At 37.1% G+C, this 21,896-nt stretch overlaps 1 protein-coding gene across 1 annotated transcript; it reads right to left on the reverse strand.

Moving 5' to 3' along the window:
* Nucleotides 1–3,354: 3,354 nt before the first annotated feature.
* On the reverse strand, nt 3,355–17,509 carry LOC139151951 (mucin-2-like). The gene is made up of 3 exons (XM_070725014.1): nt 17,414–17,509; nt 5,634–5,728; nt 3,355–4,532 (listed from the first exon to the last, which is right to left on the reverse strand). The coding sequence occupies exons 2-3, from the start codon at nt 5,724–5,726 to the stop codon at nt 4,050–4,052; spliced, it is 576 nt and encodes a 191-aa protein (XP_070581115.1). The 5' UTR covers nt 5,727–5,728; nt 17,414–17,509; the 3' UTR covers nt 3,355–4,049.
* Nucleotides 17,510–21,896: the final 4,387 nt, after the last annotated feature.

Consider the following 21,896-nt stretch of genomic DNA (forward strand, 5'->3'; position numbering starts at 1 on the left):
ATTACTTCATGGGCAAACGAAATAAAAAAACTTAGAAAGTATCTCCAAGTTGGAAACAAATTCAATGCAATCACTGCACTCGTACTATTGACCAATGACAGCCATATTGCCCATAACTATACGGGACCCTATTTTCTTGGGAAGCGCAGCGAGTGGTAGAAATTGAGGCAGGGGACCAGACCAACTGTGCATGCGGCCTGGATGAGCACTTGACTCCCCTTTTTAAACTGGAAACTATGACCTGTAGTTGACCTCCTGAAAGTACTCTGTACGTCGAAAGTTCAAACGGCAGTGGGGTCTTTATGGATACGACCCCCCATAGCGGCGACTAAACTAAAACAGAGGGACTCAGACTTTGCTAAGTGGATGTACTTTGTTAGACTCTAAAAGCTATGACTGTTTTTCATAAAATTGCATGGCAAACATTTTTTGATCGCATGAGAAGTACGGGTCGCCATGTTGCTTGTTTACATTGACAAGCACATCGAAGATCGACGCAAAACAAATCCGGCCCACCAAATTTGATGACAAAGATGCGGGTTGACGTAGAACGACAACAGTATAAATCATGGTATTTTCTGTTCAGAGATGACAAACTCTACTTGCCAATGTGATAATGTGACTTCAAAAACATCCCATTATTCCGTTAAAATTCTTGAATTTTTCTTATTGCTATTGTTCGTTTTATTTTAATACGATTGACTATGACATTTCCAATTAAGATTTATGCTACCAACTTTGGTTGCGTGTCTTGTTGTGTAAAGATTTCATTTCTCCTTCACTTTGTCATGTATTTGTCCTGTGATATAGCTATTTATAACAATGCTACTTCTATCATAAAGTTAGAAAAATTCCATGCTTCTATCACTTGATGCGTGTGATTGTCTAATGCGCCAAAGCAAGCAAGGGTAAGTTGCTAATCTGTGGACGCTGTCACGATCATCTCAGGATTAACTGTGACAAAGTCAACAATTAACGCACTGGCAAGGCCAGGGTATTACAGAAGACCCTTGCTGATGCATTCGTTATTGACTTTGTCAAAGTTAGTTCGGTGATCATCTGGTGACAGCGTCCACAGTTCGGTAACTTCCTCTTGCTTGCTGTGGCGCATTAGACAATCAAACGCATCAGATTGTGATGCAACATAGTAATAAAACTTCGCGTAAGATTATCACGGGACAAATACATGACACAGTGAAGGAGAAAAAGAAATCTTAACAAAGCCAGAGCTAAGAATTACTGGTAAGACCACGATACCCACGGATAAAGTCGAACATGTTAAAATAAAATACAAATGCAACAAGAAACCTGTACTTAGACCAAGACACCTCTATCCTGCCCGCATCCCTGCCCGCATCCCCGGGGACAGACATTTACGCTAGGCATATTATGCCTAAATCGACACGTCAACAGCGAGCGGCGACTGTGAACCAGTTAATGTCGACAAAATAAAACATTGAAAGTAGCGGGTATAGGCTTGACGAGAGAGAGAGAGAGAAAGAGAGAGAGAGAGAGAGAGAGAGAGAGAGAGAGAGAGAGAGAGAGAGAGAGAGAGCTGCTGCTGCTGCACGAACTGATCATGTTATAACACCGAGTCGGTGTACAATTGACGCTAAGTACAAATATCGACCGTCGCGAAATTTCTCCGATCTTTTGCATGCGCTGATCGAACTCCAGTTTTATGTAGTTTCTGTTCTGATATTGTGTTTACAAGTTTTTTATTTCGATCGTGAAAGTACTGGTGTAGGCTCATGATTCGGGCCAAAACGACAGAAGAAACTGACAAGCACGCCCGATCCTAAGGAAAATGGTCGCCATGGTCTTCCGTAAATATAGTTTTGTTCTTCTATAGCACAAGTTACTTACGATCGGTGATGTCACTTTTATTTTTTATAAACTGTGTAGAATAAACATCTTCTGAATACATTTGCCTACCCGTCACAGCGTTACTATTCATTTCCAAGGGGTGAACGCATGATAACAACTGACACGCTACGTTTACAAGGTTTTGTAAACACTGCACTGTCCTGGCTGATCAGGAAACTTTAGGCAAAAAATTGTCTTTTTATGCCATGCATCCCCTTTTCGTCGCAGTATAAAAACTATTGGCAATGAATATAGTTGCAGTGTGCTCTTTCAGAACGGCCACACTTACGTCCAAGAGTGGAAGTGAGACCGGTCCCAGAGTGCAATTTAGACATGTGGGAGTCTCAGTTTGCGGTCCCAGTTTAAGTTTATTTTACGTAACATTTATCTGCACTAGACGTACCCAGTTCGTCAGTTTATTGCGCCCATAGAAGTCTATGTCGGGGAGTTGGGTGGGGGAACTGTAGTTGGGACCATATTAAGGTAGTAGAGACAGAAACGGCATATTACAGAGTTCGCTATCTCAAGTTGAAAATAATCAGTGGGGTTGAAAACCTCTTTCCGATTGGTCTCCGCCTGTTTTGGCCGATGCATTGAACTGTACACAAGTCTCCAGCTTGTGGAAAAACACAAAACTTTTCAAGCCAGTAAGCATGCGCACGTCGGGATGTTTCTTAGGTGCGACATAACCATCTACTTATGTCTGGACAAATTTTGTGTTTTTTAAAGTCAAGATAAAATATGAAAGTATACGGAAGAATAGGAAAATATGAAGTCAATTACCATAGAAATAGAGGGTGCGTCCTGACCATTAACGTATATTTATGTGCAAGGGCGAGAGGTAAGCCAAAAATTAACGGGCGAGGCCTGCCAAGCACGTTACTTTTGGTTTTCCTCTCGCCCGAGCCCAGAAATAGTTAATGGCAGGGCGGAGTCTGTTATTTCCATTATATTATCAACTAACTCAAGAAAACCGTCAACATTTACGAAAATTTCCCACGCGAAAGACAACAGCGCCCCAGAACTTGTAGAATACGCGACGCATCGTTACGCGCACCGTAAAAATTTTGCAAATCCGGAGACTTTTGGGGAAAAGTGTCTAAACCTGACCCACAAGTGCTTCATTTTGTTTTGTGATTGATAATGATCTTTGTACAAATCACGTTAATATGTCATGTTAATATTAAAATGCGACGGACAGGACATGGTAATATAATGCATGATAAATATCCACTTGGCTTAATGTGGCCACTCTATGCTCATTTTTGACACATCGGGAATCGTTATTCAGACATTGCTGACCTTCGCCTACAAATATGTATGGGCATATTTTTTCAAACTTAGTGCATTCATAGAACACTCATAGAACCATCACTACTGAGTCGCAGGGTACACAATATTGCATTAATCAGCTTTGGGGATATCTTACGTTACACACCCAGTCTTGTTTTTTTTTTTCGTAACGTTAAGGTGTCCACAACATCCATCCACACATCCCTGAATCACTTTATTTCGAGATGATTCTAAATCATATATTGCCATGCCAGTAGACTTATCACAAGCTAGCATTATGTATGGACGAAAACCCAGTCTGGAAAGTCACGTACAAGTATTTTTGTCTTGACCGACGGAAACCAAGAGTTGAATATGATCAGCCGTTTCAGCCATATCGCTCAAACAGAAAGAACGTAAATGTTCCAAACTTTTACAGAAGAGTTCTCGCCATATATCACCAAAGGAAGGAAAAAAGCAACATTCGAGAGAGACGATCGTAAAACATGTACGGACAGCTTTGGTGTACTATGTACGTCGGGGTTTATTCTTTAATGATAGGTTGGTCATTAGGGTCTATGCTTGAGTTAACTGAAATCGGTAAAGAACCACAAATACGCTGGTGACAGCGAAAACTATGCAGATACTTCAAATAATATCGCAGCTACTTCGCGAGTTTCAGTCATTGCAATCTGATCAAAATCAGATGTAGAGTGCGATGACGTCTATAGTTATGCGTATTCTCTTTCAGTCGCCACTCATGCTGTCGCCTATCACAAGTGAAAGGCGACAGCAAGAGAATACCGCGTAAGTATAGATGTCGCCGTACTGATTTTAATCAGATTGCAGTCATTGATTCTTGTTAGGTTTAACCGCCACTGGCCTCAACGTGTTCGCCTCGAATTCGACATCTATCGGCGTGGGTGGGAAAAGCAGCTGCATGATCTTCTCGGGGGAGGTGGCGTGGCAGTGGTCGTGTCAGGTTTTATCGTAGTTACCATGTCGTTCTCAGGCGATGTGGCCTGTTCTGTTGTGACAGGGTCTTGGGTAACAGGCTGCGTAGTCTTCGAAGGCATCGTCGTTGGTTGATGGGTACTCTGGAGAAGGAGGGGGCACAGCACGCGGATTTCATAATTAAAACAGTCACCGCTTTGTTGACTATGGAAACATAGGAACCCTGTCTGGATGTTGCAAGTCAGAGACACTTGACCAGTTTCATCAAACGGAGTATGCAGTGGTGAGATCAATCGACATTCGATATCGACAAAGTCATCACAGAAGTCATACTGCTGCTCTAATGCGGATAAAATCTCGAATTCTCCGATAGATGAGGGGTCGATGGGGCCGCCATTTTCATCATCCATCCATTCCGTCCATTGAAACAACTCACCGTTCTGTAATAAAATTAAAACTGTCAAGTTGACACCTTCCATTATTGAGCCTTTTACCTCATATTATATTTCATCAGTCAACCACCAAAAATTAAGATAATATACCCCCTACTGGACCATAATTGCGAAGGGAAACTTGGCACAACATAATCTACGTGGCGAACTTGAAGCTGAGAACATTTTAGAGTGCAAAGTTTGCATGAGTCCAGCCAATATGGGCAGGGAGGGTCATGTTATATCTTTGGCAATGCGAGGGTGTTTGTATATAGAAAACAACTAGGGCCACAGTACTGGATAATCGGTTACATTATAATTACATTATAATATTGGGCTGACGTTATAAAATTCATTGGTATTTGTTAGTGCGCCAAATAAACTGTCATTTATTCTTTCAATCGGAAATTTAAAAAAATGCCAGGAAGGAAAAATGTTGCTTGCTTCACAAATACTCATTGCTGTTTTTGTATCCAGGGGTCGTTATTAATTAAAACCAAAAATAAAGCATTAAAACTCAGCAAAAGTACACAAATGAAATGAAATCTAAAATGACTAAAATACCGCAGGGAAAAAAACTAAACAAAGAAACTAAAAGCATGAACACCTGAGAAAAACATATGTTGATTTGGTTTGACTCTGAAAAGAGGGAGATAATCACCATCAAAAAGTCAACGCCGATGGCAATAGGGAACAGCTAAGTTTATCTTCAAAAAACACACAAACGCGTAAATAACGCAAAATGGCGGCACCGAACACGCAGAAAAGAACATATGCGTACTTTCAACGAAATCTTCGGTCGAACTATTCCCTATGGTAAAAACACAGCGGATACGTTACTAATCACCAAATATATTTTGGTCAATCTTATTTGGTTTCTCATAGAACGTCTACTCATCTGGTTTTATTTCGCCCATCAAGCGTTTGCTTAGCTACAAGATCAATCAGGGAAAAATTAAAAACAATTAATAATGGTAAGTCTACAGTATACTTTGCTAAATGTAACTTATGCCACAATGAATGGTAACTGATGGTAGGCATCAACTGAAATCGAGAGAGGAATTCTTTTTAGACAGTTTTGTAATTAATATTATCCAGCTGGCAACATACCCTGTTTTCAATGTCTTGTGCACACACCGGCCACAACAACAGTAACAAAATCCAGATAATAGCTCTCCTCCTATTGCAACTGTTCTTCCTCATTGCTGTGGATATTTCAAAACAAAAAAACAACGACAACAATAAACTTTTCTCATAAAAACGATACACTTCAACAGTGAATTCGTTATTTCAATTGTGTTCAGTGGATTTCCGGTGCTTTTTATTGGTTGCAGAGTAGCCTTACAGTGACAAAAGCATGGAGGCAGAATGCAGTTTATTGTCTAGAAACTTACAGAACTGTGACCCCAATATTTTCTTGTACGCATGATACACATGATTAATAAGCACGGAGGATTGTCATGTGTGATTGCTCTTTATTTTTCACATGCCCAGAACCGTAGTAATCTATAAATCATGTACTTGACAGTATCACAAACACAATACACTGGATCATACTATGTTACGGCAAGCCTGAGCTAATTTGTGTTTGCTCGAGGTTATAACGATTGTGTTATTGTAGACGTATATTGCAGGGTCCAATAAGGTCATCGGATGGTTCTTTGTTTGTTCTGTACGGGTAAACAGTACGAATAGGCATAAATAACACAAATACTAATTCAAATGTGGTTTATGGCTGGCCTTTGAATAACACTCCTTATCCATGACAGTTGTCAAACATGCTCAAACAGGAAACTTAAAACTTTTCTCCACTTCTGATATTTAAATGTACTCATTGACTCATTTTATAATTGTATAATTCACCAAAGTATTATCTGTACAAAATACGATTGGAACTAGATTGGGATAATTAGACGGCAGTAATTATGAGAAAAGTGTAATGAAATCGATTTTTTTATAGTTTAAATTTTACAAAATGATTGATGGTGTAAAAAGTGGATGTATTATTTTCATCGAACAGAAAAAGCAAACTATATCAACAAGGAAATGTCCTTGACCTTTCTTGTCAACTGAAGGCTAAATTAACTCATAGTGTAGTCAGGGCATATTTTAAGTGACCCTGACAGACTACTCTGTAAAATGATCGAAAAATTTCGTTTTTGCTGAGGCAAAATACCAAGTTTAGATTAATGCTACTATTTCGGTGCCGAAGAAAATACAGACAAATACACATGTTTACATGAAATTATTACTATTTGTCATGTTTTGTGTGATATGAATCAGATACACACACATATTTTAACTCGTAGCATTTGCAACATCGCAAAGTTTGAATAGAATTTTAAAGATGGAAGCAACTATTACATAATATTAAAAAGATTTGCTACGTGTTTGAAAAAAATGCAAATCAAATTTTCCCAAACTAGTTCCAATTGTGTTATATTGTCATATCTTATGCACGAACCATTTTTATACACGAACCTTTAACTTCAAATAAAATAGCTTCGATAACAAGTGGTAGCCCTTAGTAGCCCACTAGTCCCTCGGCGTTTTTCATGTTTCAACAAAGATTATCAATTAATTCAATTATTTCTCGTCTCTTATCCGTATGAAGCATTTCACCTTGCATGTTTGCTTTTAACTAGATCACGGTGTAGGTTACTGCCTGTGGGCCTCAGCAATCACGCGATCACAGATCTATCGCGCGATCACACCTTGGACGTACCTCCTTGATCACACCTATCTGAACACGTTTATTCCTCTCACGCTACAAATGTTGTTTATATTTTTACCATGAGATAATGACTTAGCCCACAAAGTTTGGACAAGTCTTATGGAAACTATGTCATTGATTATGCTATGTCTACTCATTCCTGGTTTGAAGTTTAGCTAACCTAAAGTGACCATTATTTGCTACAAGGGCATCACATAGACATCTCGCACACCCGGGCTAATAAAGGCACATCCTTCGTTTTCCCGGTTCGTTATATCATGGCGGTACTCAAAAAGACCAAAAATCATATTTACTATCATAAAAAGAGAGGCTTGCTGGGTGGTTTTACCATAGGTTCTGAGATCACGCCAACGCATATTATCAGAATGATTCGTGCACCGGTTGCCATATCAACACCACATGCTGCCGTAGGCAACTGCGAAATTTGCGCCGCATATAGCTGAAATGGTCATCAAAATGTAAGAAACGTACACAAATATATGTAACCCGATATTGGCAATTCACTAGGTGAAATCTTGAAATTTGAAAGGTAATTGTTTTCACTTGCGCTTGGACATAGGAAATAGGTGAATGACATGCACGAGCCGAGATTCCCACTAATATCGTGTGTCACGATATATGTAATAGCGATTGAAGTCGGCTGCTCAGTTGCTTGATAAACTCCACGAGTTTATCTTCTGAGCAATGTTTGTCTCGGAAAAGTTTGTTAACATGCGACTGAAATTAACGACAAACCGGGCGCTTCTGGACATTCATCCAAAAAACAAAAATTCATTATGTATGAAAATTCGCAATCATGAATTAAAGCGATACCGCCAAGTGTCATTGCACTGTATTTATGACACTATGAGGTCAACATCTGTACAAGTTTTATCAAATTTGATGCAGTATTTCTGGACATATCACTTAAACTAGGAAAGTTCATTAAATGTGAAAAATTAAACATTAATTAACATGACACTGATAAACGTCGTCATTTACTGTTAAAACAACGTGAGCTCAACATCTGTACCAAGTTTCATGAAATTTGATGAACTCTTTCTTGACATATCAGCCTAATTACGAAAACTCATTAAATATGCAAAGCAGAGCTTAATTGTCATCACACTACATACAAATTTGCTACATATTTGCACGCCATTACACTACTGGAAGATCAACATCAAATTTGATGCAGCATTTCTAGACATATCACACTAATTATGAAAGTTAATCAATCATACCAATCCATAATCCAATAACACTAGGTCAAAATTTGTAAGACAATAGTTGTAAACATAGACACAAAACAGCACAGAACAGACAGTAAATAGACGGTACAAACAAAGTCAATTCATGAAAGAAAGATATATGGACCTCTGCCAAAAGACCAAGAAGTGATGTCAGGTTGTTTCGAAAATAGTAAAATAGTAATTATGAAAGTTCATCAAATATGCCAATTAGCGATCAATTAACATGATACCTCTTAATGTCTTCACACAGTATTACAGTACTGAGAGCTCAACATCGTTTCATCAAATTTGATGCAGTATTTCTGGGCATAGCCAATAATTAGGACAGCTCATTAAATATGCAAATTTGCAATTAATTCACATGATACTGCTAGAAGAGTGTTCTAATGGTCCATGTACCAAGTTTCATCAAATTTGCTGCAGTATTCCTACACATATCACTCTAATTACAAAATTTCATCAAAATATATGCAAATGAGCAATTAATTGACACAGGACTGACATATGCCATTGTAAGCTATTAGACCTCTGTGTGACAAACATCTGCACAAAGTTTCATCGAATTTGGCCAAGTCGCTCAAGAAACACCTCTTTTTTAAAAATCATTAGTTATGCAAATTAGTACTGGTTATGCAGGCCACACCCAAATAAATGAACGTGCATATGCATGCCATAGTATATTTTTTCTTGTACCAAGTTTGAAAGGAATTGACTCAGGCATGTCTTAGATATCTGCGTGAACTGGCGGACGCACGGACGGATGCACGGACATAACCAAACCTATGTTCACCTGGACTTCGTCTGTGGGGACTAAAAATCAATATAAACCCTGACGAGAGGAGCCAATCTATAACTGATGTATGTCCTTTCTAACAACTCCTGCTGTAATCTCTCTTAATCCATCTCGTATATTCGATAATCTAATTCAGCTGGTGAGACGCCAGATGTTTGTGTGTGTGTGTGTGTGTGTGTGTGTGTGTGTGTGTGTGTGTGTGTGTGTGTGTGTGTGTGTGTGTGTGTGTGGTGGTGTGTGTGTGTGTGTGTGTGTGTGTGTGTGTGTGTGTGTGGGTGTGTGTGTGCGGGGGGGGGTAGTTTACCACACATTTTGGCATAATTTGCAATGCAAAAACCAGAACTTTCCTAATATACTATTTTGGCAAAACTGTTGATATGTGCCGAGTAGATGATGCAAGCAATTGTATTGAGAGCTTTATATAAGTGCAACTGCTAGTAAATTTGCAAGAGTTTTTGTTGATGTAATGTTCGGTATAACTAAACTATATATTTTCTAGGTGTTGCTCATTTGTAAGATGGGACAAACAAAGCTGTTCATTTTAATGAAAATTGGACAAATAAACTTGCTAGTTTTAATGAAAGTCATTCATCTTGGGAATTATTTGGACTAGTCATTGTACACCTGTCTAAATTTGGTTGACTGCATAAATGATTCACGAGTCAACTTCTTAATTATACGGAAACTATAGTTATTTCTACTTAAATAAATTTAGATAATCGATCGGTAAAATATTTAAATTCATAAGAATTATAAGTAGATGGACGACTTATTGGCAAAAGATAATGGAGCCGTGTTGATCAACAATGACATATAATCTAAGGTTTGGTAGGACGCTGTGATCAACTGAATGATTACTAGAGCATAAGCTTTCAAAGACGTGTGGTCTCCTTCATCAGACGCATGGGTGGAATGAACAATTGAAGCAGAAAACTACAGAAAATTCAGAGTAAAAAAATTCCACGAGCAGGTATAATGTAAAGGGGAGTTTAGGTGTGAAAATTAAACAAAAAAGGTGATGAGTTTGAGTATCAAAACACAGATAAATAACAACCAGTGTTCTGAAATCTAACAGTTATTTGCAGTATGACAGAAAGCCGTAGTCCCGGTTGAGTCCCATGTTAACACAGTCAAGATGGTCAATAATCTTCAGCTCATCTATTTCATGTTCACGTCCATTTCTATATCTTGCCTTCTTCAAAACTCCTACACTGAAATCTTTGATAGAGTGTCCTGGTTTGTTGAAATGTAAGCGTTCTGTATGTCGAATCTATGGTTCTTCATTCGTTTTCTCAGTGACTCTCTGGTTTGGCCTATGCACAGTCGTGAATAGGGGGACTGTGGCCAATGTATACGGCTTGTGGGCATTGTTCACAGTTGATCGCGTAAGTGACATTGGTTAAATTACAGGTGAAAATTTGTCATTCAAACGTTGAAGTTTTGTTTATGTTAGGCACAGTCCCTATACAGATATAATAGGGCGACCTGGATTCCTGGCCTTGTGTATTTTGGGGAGAAGGTAGACGGTGCCAGGACTGGGGACAGGAGGGGTGACCTCTTTAACATGCTCTTTAATGTCAACAGGTAGTGTTTTCATCGGGCTGATCAGCTCTCTTTGTACTGCAGGGTTCTGTTGAACGTTTGATATGTTAACTGTGTTTTGCTTCGAGCAGATTGTTAGACCTGTTCACGATGACTTTTGCTCCCTCTTTACCTCAGGCTGCAGCTTATTTTATGATTATGTCACACTATAGGAAAAAATTGCGAGACTGGAGCGAGAAAGTGACGCTTTCTCGCAATTGGTGAGAATCTCTTCTCATTCTCACTGCTGTCAGTGAGAATTTTTGGATTCTTACTGGTGAGCAGTGAGAAATGCACTCCTTGGTGAGATAACAGGTTCTTACCGGTGAGAATGCAAATTCTCACCAAGGACTGTGAGAATGGCAATTTTTTGCTATGGTGTGTCAGGGTTTGTCATCAGAGATTTGGTTCTGTCTGTTACTGCTGCTACTAGGTGACTGGGTGCCGTTTGTTGTTAGTTCGTACACGATTGAAAACACCGCTCTGCTGGGCCCCAGGCTGTCTTTCGCCTAGTTTAAGCGATATATTCATTGCTTCAATAAGATGCATGGGCGATGTATGATAGTGAGTGTACGAGCGTGAGTGTTTCCGATCTCTACAACGAGTGGAGGGGTCAGGGTCAGAAAAATGTGAACAACTTTAGTTCGGTTATTGAACCACTCTCTTTGAGAGTGGAGATTTGTCTGAGTGGTTCTGTCTAATGCTTCTCTGCTAGATGACTGGATGCCGTATGCTGTGAGTTCGAACCCGATTGAAAACACCATATGCATCTGATAAAGGAGAGTGCACGTCTTTGAAAGCTTATGCTCTAGTAATCATTCAGTTGATCACAGCGTGCTACCAAACCTTGGATTACAAGTAGATGAACAGAAGGACTTAGGAAAGCAAGAGCATTTATTGATAATATTTAGGTTTTGACAATATTATTATAAGGAATAGAAATGGACCATAATTACAAGGCCTCTGTGTTTTGTGTACGGCGATTTGACATCATTAGTTTTTGACTATACCACTTGTAAAATGATGCCTTGCTCTTCTCAAAGCTATTTGAAAATAATATCACCAGTAAATGCTACTAAGCAGTCGAGATTTTTTTATGAAAATTCAATCTCTTGTGCCAACGTATGGTTCACTGTCTCCTCGGTTTTCGAATCGCTGCGGAGTTAGACTAAGAGATTCTCCCGCTTTATCAATTTACAAGAACAATATAGCTGCAATGACTAACCAGATATGCGCAGAAAATTCTCACATGTTTCAGTATATGTTGCACTGGTCTGTGAATGTCAACTTTTGCCACATATTTCCAACTTCATTGAAAGTGTTGTTATCAACAGCATGGATGATATTCACCACAAATTAATTCCAATGGTCTTAAAGTATATAAATATGTAATTAGCTGAAACAAAACTACTAAATTTCTTTGACTGCTGTCATTGTATCACCACTTTATATAGTAAGTGTAATTGGCTTTGGTCCAGACCTTCAAGCTATTTATGCCGAACTGTGAAAGCTCATTACATATTATACAAATTAGCTGACGTGAAAATGCAAATATCTTTCACTTATACAATATAATTATGTCATCAATATATATAGCAAGTTTCATTTTATAAACATTTTTAGAGTCCTTCCCCTTCCAGTCTTATATCCCCTAATTTGGAAAGTTAGTTAAATATGCAAATTTGTAACTAGCTGATGTAAAAATGCGAAGCAACTTTCATTAATATTTTATCATATTTCTTCAATGTGTACATGGGAGGTTTCATCAACTTTGATGAAGTCAATCAAGATATATGCCTAATCAGAAAAGTTCGTTGAATATGCAAATTACTAATAAGATATTTAAAAAATCAAAAATGACTTTCGGTAATTTTATATAATAGTATGTACAATATATATAGCAAGTTGCAAAGACTTTGGTCAAGTCAATCGAGATATATATTCCTCACAAGGAAAGTTCATTAAATTCACAAATTAGTAATTGGCTAAAATAAAAATGCCAAATGACTTCAATAATGTTATATTGTAGTATCTTAAATGTTCGTAGCACGTTTTGTCAACTTTTATTAAGCCAATCAAGATATATATCTAATTAGGAAAGTTCGCTGAATAAACAAATTACTAATAAGATGTTCTTCAATATCTAAACTGACTTAGGTCATAATAGTTTCTTTCAATGCACAGAACAAGTTTTGTCAATTTTGATCAGGTCAATCAAGATGTATATCCCTAATTAGGAAAGTTCGTTACTATGCAAATTAGTGATTAGCTGAAGAATAATGGTAAATGAATTTCAATAATGTTTTAACTTAGTATCGTTAATATTCATTCCAAATTTTGTCAACTTTTGCCATGTCAATCCAGATAAATACCCCTAATAAGGGAAGTTTGTTAAAAAATACAGATTAGTACTAATTTTATCTCAAACTGCTAAAATAACTTTCATGATTGCTATATCAGCGTATGTCAAATATACATAGCAAGTTTCGTCAGCTTTGATTATGCCAATCCAGATATATCCCTAATTCGGAAAGTTCGTTCAATATGCAAATTAATGATTAGCTGAAGTGAAAATGCTAAATGACTTTCAATATAGTTTTATCTTAGTATCATGAATGTACGTAGCATGTTTCGCCAAATTTGATCAATTAATCCAGGTGTATATTCCTAATTAGGAAAGTTCATTAAATATGCAAATTAGGAATTGGCTTATGTAAAAATGCTTAATGACTTTCAGTAATGTTAAATAATAGTATCTTCAATATACATACCAAGTTTTGTCAATTTTGATTCCGTTAATTCAGATATATATCCCTAATTAGGAATGTTCATAAAATATGCAAATTGGCAATTAACTTTCATGCCACACCTTTTATGTCTTTAGAAGCGGATAAATCCTTGTGTGATCAACAGCTTTAGGAATTCTCGTCCAATTCTTTGCTGCCTTTTACGTTGTATGTCTGTTTTTCTAAATCATTAATTATGCAAATGAGCATGAAATATGCAAACCACACCAACCAAAAACTAATGAGTTCTTGCCATTTTCAAACAAAATCTATGTACCAAACCTGACTTGAATCCGTTTAGGCGTTCTTGAGAAATCGTGTAAAAAGACAAACAGACGACACACATACACACACACACTCACTCTCACATACACACAGACTTCGGTACGACATTAGCTCGCATCGCATGTGTAAACATGTGAACTATAAATCTTGGATTAATTTCAGCTGGTGATCTACAAACAATTATTATTTCGTATGCTAATGATATATTTATTTTTGCAGAAAATGAGGACAATCCTAAGAAACAAATTGAATGCCTCGGAACTTAGTGTAAAATTTGGCGCATGGTTATCAATAACCATAAAACACAGGTAGCCCACTTTTGAAATTGTGATCAGATTTTGTCTTTAACCATACAGGGGAAACTTTACTATTCTCAGTACAAATATCTTCTGGCCGTTTCGAATGAACCTTTAGATTATAGAATTACAGCTGAAATTTTAAGAAATACAGTAGGCAGAGCTTTATCATCTAAGACGATCTGTAATAAAAGGTTTTTCAGTATAATACCTTCTGTATCCTCTGTAAATGTTGTATTCTACAAATTTCAGACTACTGCGCTTTGAAATAGCGTTATGGTCAATTCATAAGTGGTGATAATATTCAATAGCAACCCTAAAGTACTTTAAGGGAGTTCATAAACTGGCACCAAAGTTAGCTCTTGACGGTAATGTAGAATAATCATCTCAAATCCCTACCAAATAATTAGTATTATTAGACTAAAATAAGCTACAAAGATGCCAGAGCACAAGAAGAATACTTTCGACCTGAAACATCACTTTTTGCAATAGGGACAATACTAAAGGACGTCGATTTGGATAACAGTGAAGTAAAAGAAAGTGAAAATGGCTATTATATTTATTCTCTTACATAGAATGCACTAATTCTTGGGTGCTTTGGTTGATTTGTAGTCATAGTGTGTTTCGGGAGAATTCAATGTTTTTTCAATGAGTTTGAAAGCTTCATGCATTTTGTGCGTTAGTGTCTAGTGTAATTATGAATTCTGCATTAATCTCCCATACGTTGCTTGGTTTTGATTATTTTGATGAAATAAACTGTTAGATATGAATGTCCCACTTGTTCTGTCACGTATTGGCTATCGTATGGATGTTGTACTTGTTGTGTATGTATTTTCTATCGCATGATATCAGCTACTATACCTATCACTCTCTATTGTTCTACTGTCTTCAAGTCTCTATGAAGTGTTATCTTCTGTATCAAGGATCAGCAATGTCGATTTCTAATTCTCAAGCTGCAAGGTGCTATTGTTGTAGCTCGTAAGCGGCTCACAGTACAGTTAATTACCCGCAACTCTCTTTGATTTGTACAATAAAGGTTATTGTGACTTTTTCAGTTTCGCATATAAGCGATACTATTAAGCACATAAGACTGCATTCACCAACAACTTTAGAGACGGGGGAGGAATAAAAAAATAGTTCTCTTATTTTAATACTTCCCTGATAAACAAATAGAAAACGCGTTTACATGCCCTCTTCTTGATATAATTTTGAAATCCTCAAAAACATAAAACTGGCCTGATTTTGGAATGGACAGATTATTTCGGGGTATGTGCATGTGTGTGCGTGCCTCAATGTGTGTTTCTCTTCCAGGTAAGGAGGGCGCTCTTAGAGTCTTACAGGGGAACTTTATCTTGCAAAAAAGCAGCGATCATATAAAAAGGTTTGGAAACAGGATGACTTCCCTCACCTATCAGGAAAACTGGAAATGATTAATATAATTTTATAAAAGAGACATTAACTGTACCATCGACTGTGCATCAACTGCAGGTTCTTGTTCTACTCTCAACTGCATGCAAGAATAACAAATATTCTTATTGGCAAAATACTCTGTCTTTGTGTAAAGACGGTAATCATTGCTAATGATGACGAATGAATTCTAGTCCGGACTTGAATTCAAGTTTTAACAATAACAATGCTGACTTTACCCATATGGCTCTTTTGATTTGCTAAAAACCGTACATTCGTCACGCTTCAGCAGAACAAGAAACCGCAGTAGATACAGAAAACAAAAGGCTTAAAGATCTCTAGGAAATCCAATATATGCACCAGGTAACACGACTAATTAACAAATCCAAACCCTAGGGCCACTAGTACGTGCGCATAGTTCACATATCCCTTAGCTACTGTGGAAGAACAAAAAAATTTCTCAAAGTAAATAGTTGTTCTGAATTTGCCGCGAAATTCTTTTACGAAAAGCTATTGCCACGTGATCTAATAGACCACCACTATCACGAAAGAAATGTGCGCCTGAGACTTAACATGTAATTTGATTATAGACTATATGGCCACATTGTCAGATAATCACAATGGCAGCATTAAACCTCACTCTGCAAACTGTTCATAAGTTTGTATACGAGTAATTTTATGTCACGCCACTCTCTATGCTTTGCATCGAGCATTTCCTTGTACGTGTATACATCGATACATCCATTATCCGTCCATCCTGCAAGCCATGGACGCCCACTCTTACTCTTGAAAACCATTAACTATAAAAAAGTTATGGTCGATCGTGGGAAACTGCCATTCAGTTCATTAATTTCGTTTCAATTATATGCGCAATTTGGTGCAAAACTGTAGAGCACACAATGACTCTACATCTCACATTCAGTTTCCGGTGACTGTTGAGGCGAAACGACGCCGTAATAATATTATGGAACGATATTATCTTAGGAAGAGTTTTGAATTTTGTGTCACATTTTCCTCATACATGATTGAATGCATGTTTACTGCATCCTTCCATTATCCATACATCCTGCAAGCCATGGACGCCCACTCGTATACTCTTGAAAACCATTAACTGTAAAAACAGCTGTTGATCGATTGTGGGAAACTGCCGTACAGTTCGTTTCGTTGCAATTATATGCACAATTTGGTGCAAAACTGAAGAGCACAGAAAATGATCCAACATGTCACACTACGTTTCCGGTGAATGTTGAGGCGAAACGATGCCGTATACGTAATAATATTATGTAACGATATTATCTTAACATGAGTTTTGTATTTTGTGTCACATCACTCTCTATGCTTTGCATACTCTTACGTGCATGAATGTATTTTTACATGCATCCTTACATTATCCATTTCTCGTGCAATCCATGGGCGCTCACTCTTACTCTTGAAAAACCATTAAATATAAAGAAGTCTTGATGGCGGAAAACGGCCATACATTTTGTTTCGTTACAATAATATGCGCAATTCGGTCAAAAAAACTGTAGAGCACAGAAATTGACCCAACAACTCATGTTGAGACGTGACGACGACTTAATAAAAATATTGAGCGATATGATCAGTGCTTTCAACCATCATATTAAAAACTTTATTATATCTAAAACAGAACATTGACTTTTACAAGCGTAAGCAGAACTAGACGTACTGATATACCCCTGACACCTGCCACTGTGATAACTATGGTAGTTATCTTAAATGTCTAAAAGAGGAAAGTGTATTGCTCTTCTAACTTACCTTTTAATTTCGCTGGTGACTTCACTGCTGTGTATTCGAAGGATTGTTTGCAAGCAAAATAAAATTCGCTCCAGAACGTTTTGGGATTATATCTGGCGATTCATGTGACGAAGGCATGTAAGTACCTGAAATATATACATTTATATTCAAATTTCTCTGACATTTCCGCTGACAGATGTTATTCGTATTATTTCAATGGCTGGATTTGTGAAAACAAACTCTCTAGATCACTCCTATTTCAAATGACAAAGGTGTAACTTCTTGATTTATAGTTATCGAGATTGGACTATTGATTTTGTCAGTGTGTTTTCTGTTGTTGTTTTGTTTGTTTTTTTTCTTGGATTGGGTGATTTATTTGAATGATAGCGATTACTGGAATTGATTTGATGTCATATTAGCGAATAAAATCGTATTTCTATATTTTGTAACAGATCTAATGGCATTCTCCAAAAATCCTAACCCGTATTCTGACACTTTAGATCTTGTCTAAAAAGTTGAAGTTGAAAAACCGTCATTATGAATTCTCACCTGTTGAATCAGAGACACTTACCACTAATAAGGCTAGACATTGGCTGTAATCTGAGATTTTTAAGAATGAAAATGTTGTCTAATAAAAATTATAATTGACCTTCATGGAGTATTATTGCTGTTCAATATATATATATATATATATATATATATATATATATATATATATATATATATATATATATATATATATATATTCCATAGAAGCTGGGAGTTCGATAAATAATTACCTGCCTTTTTTGTGTTTTCCCCGCCTGTATACTTTTCACTATTCTATGGCTTACCTGTCAGTTTAAAGGTCGCTGTCGGCGACGCCATCGCACTGACGTAAATACCCGGTTAACAGTTTCATGACCCACATTGTGGCCTTTCATTTGAATGTGTTGCCTCGTGCGATTGGCTGCCGGACGTAGCTGGCCTTGCCTGTCAAGTTACGGGCATCGTCATTGGTTCGCATGGAAAAATAGATTGACCTTTCTGGCTCATTTTTGCAATAACGGCAGTCAAGGGGATCGTGACGATGCCTGTGGATTGAATTTCTTTCCAAAGCAAGTTGGATCCAAAGGTGTTGTTGGTTCAAATAATCGTTTCTTTTATGAATCGTATGTGGGATATTTTAAATTTAATGAGAAAAGCGTGCACTTAATTTATTCGTGTCATCGGACTTTAGAGGTGATCGAATCTTGAGTTACCGATGCGGGACCCGTATAACGGTAAATATATCGCCGGTAACGTGGTGGACCAATACTATGTAACTCTTTCTTGTGATTTAGTGAAGATATCAAGCATATCCCTGTGTGAAAGCGGAAATTTCTCACTTTAAATCAACCAAATATATCAACTATTTTACTGTTTTGTTGATATTACAAGTCAATACAATCTACTTTCAAATTCAGTGTTTACAATAATTGATGGTCCAGTCGGTCCATTCTATGACTGAAGGGCCGTACTCTGCTGGTAGTACGGTCTGTAGTCACTGAATAACAATTGTTCTGTGTATTGTCTTGTCAAGTTGTTCTATTCCATACAATAATGTTGATGTGCTGTTGGATTGAACTTGATGGGACTAATCATGATAATAGTATGTTCTGTCATATTGCAGTAACGAAAATGATATAAATTTGCAGCTCTCAGATTCCGAATACAGTACGCGCTGAGATAGTTATGGGTGTGTTTGAGAAGTAGTATAATTATGTGACACAATGTTGTAATGTTTTATCCATCTGTAGCTGGAGTAATTAATTGGTGTATTTAATTAAGTTACTAATAGTTGAATCAAAACTTTTTATTTTACATTTAATAAACTTTTGAGCGGAAGTTCCTACTGAGTCCCAGTAAAATTTACAATTAGATGTCACCAGAAAACTCCCTTTTCAATGGTAAATTTTCAATTTTCGCCTTGCGAGAGGGGGGACCGCCCCGCTCGTGCTTTCCCTCTCGGTCGCTTTCAAGATCAAGATTAAAATTTTGGAGTCATCGTAAAAATTTGGTACTATGAAACAAATTACCTTAAATTTACCGATATTTGAAATTCAAGATGGCTGCCATTCCTTCATTAACTCTACGTGAAAAACTAAATTTTCGCTTTTCACATGAATAAACGGATAATAACTTCAGTTACTCTGTGAGCTGCAAAGTGAGCCCAAGTAAAACCAGAAAGCTTAGTAAAAGTTTGAGAGTCCGAATGTCTGTCCCCGTGGCGCATTCTGTCTTAAAAATTAAACAAAACACACATCAGACATGTAAATCCCCTTAGATGGTATTACCCTGACGAAGTTATCACGCACAGTATACCACTGAGATACATGAGTTTTAACTATACTAAGTTGACAAAAAGCCGCTGAGTTAGAGTACTTAGCAATTAGATGTTAAGCTTGTTGGAAATGGATTTTATAATGTTGGCGTGACTACAAACGTCTGGTAGAGGCTAATAATTTACGCGCGACAACAAACGCCGGGTAGAGGATTTATTTGCAATTAGTTACTGCTTTGAAAAAGTCTATTTAGTTTGAACCTAGGATATAATCACTCCATCTGGTACACTATATCTGTAGAGTTTCCAGGTAATTTGTTCGTCTAATTCCAACTATCGAAAATTATTACCACGGATGTCCCTGAGGTTTTGGTCAACAAATCAATTAGAAGTACCGTATGTTCGGTACATGCATTTAGCTATAAAAAATTATGGACGAGTATTGTGAACGACCTCCACACTTATCTATCGCCACTGTGTGGCGTCTGGCTCCAATAAGAAGTGAAGTAACGCATGCGCAGATTGTGAACGATTGAGTTTCCACTGACATGCATCTAGGCACATGCTAATGTTCATATTTATCTTATTATATTGCCATTTTTGTGCCCTATGTGCCTTTTTAGTTATTTCTGTCACTCGCCCCCTTAATTTATTTCATTTTGTCCATTATTGATCACACTAACTCATCAAATATATTCTAAACAAACTAGTACGTTTTCTTCAAACATTGCCCTCGTCCATATGTGTTCTGAGACTTATAATATTTGTGAATGAAATGTCAGATTATGGAGCCAAGTAATTTAATAGTGAGATTTATTTCCAGTTGAATAATGAGTCTAAAATGAAAATAAATGGCTTGTCAAGAAAATTTGTCAGGCATTAACGATACAGAGTAAATGGCACTGACAGCAAGTGTCAAAGAAATACAGTGGAGGCAAAAATTGACTAGTGTACTAAAACTTTAATACCAGCAGAGAGAGGCAGAGATGTAGACAAAGCGTAAACACAGTACATCGGAAAATTCTGACAGTTGATTCTCGATGACGAATCACTCTTTTCAATCGATTGTATCACGATTTATTTTTTTCAGTGTCTGACTTACTAGTAGTTGTTAGACAAATAGACAGCGAATAGAATATGGTAAATATTATAAATGGAGTCCGGAATCAATTTCTTTCTACATTGACAATAAAATTTACATAATGTATTCATTTGTCGAAATATTTGTACCAAAGATTCTGAAAGCGTCCAGGCATTGCCGTCAACGGTCGAAATTTTATGCGTCGATATCATGACATTGGTAACACTGAAATTATTTCTATCGATATCCGGCTTACGTTTTATCAACGAGGATCCAGGATTCACCGGATCGAATAACAAACAATTGAATACATTGCTTTTTGAGGAAGGCTAAAAAGTATCACATCAGTGACAAATTTTTGACCAATCAGAAGAGACATTGCTTCGAGGAACTTGACATTAGCCAATCATAGAATGGTAAAGATTGCAGTGACGTATCATAATTGCACTATTAACATCATCATCTTCAGTTGCATTTATTATGTTCTGTTCGGGAATGTTTTGAATTTTAAAATTGATGAACTCAAAAAAGAGTTCCGTGCACGCTTCTTGACTGAACTTCTGTGTGCACAGTATTCCGCGACAGCTGCATGAGATGATGGAAATATATTTATGACAGTGTGTCAAATTAAAGAGTTAAGTCACATTGCAAAGTGTCTGAAATGAATTTGAAAGATATACAGAGACGTCAGTTACACCCATTACTGACTTTATCCGTATCTTTATCGGCGGACTGACTTAGTTTCTAAAAGTTCATAAGAGTAGCGATAGGCTTGATACAGATCTCTTTCAAATCATCAATATTTATCTTCGTAGATCCCATAGTCTGAGAAAGCGTGCTTACAGGGAAACACTTACCTGATAGGTATCTGTAAATAGTTATCCTTGAAAGAAATAATCAATAAAGTATAAAACTTGTACGGTCGAAATTTCAATTGATGATTATCTCTCCGTGAAAATTTCACTTTATGCGGAACATGAAAAAAGTTTGAGACGTGAAGCAAACGTCGGAGAGTTTAGCGATTTTATAGAAATTTGATTGATGTCTGTTATACAGGTCAACAAATTTGAACGAGACTTTCTAACTCATTAGCATTAGCAGAAATTCGAACAAATTGTTTC

Source organism: Ptychodera flava, chromosome 15 (genome assembly GCF_041260155.1).
Source record: "Ptychodera flava strain L36383 chromosome 15, AS_Pfla_20210202, whole genome shotgun sequence".
In the NCBI taxonomy this organism is placed as follows: domain Eukaryota; kingdom Metazoa; phylum Hemichordata; class Enteropneusta; family Ptychoderidae; genus Ptychodera; species Ptychodera flava.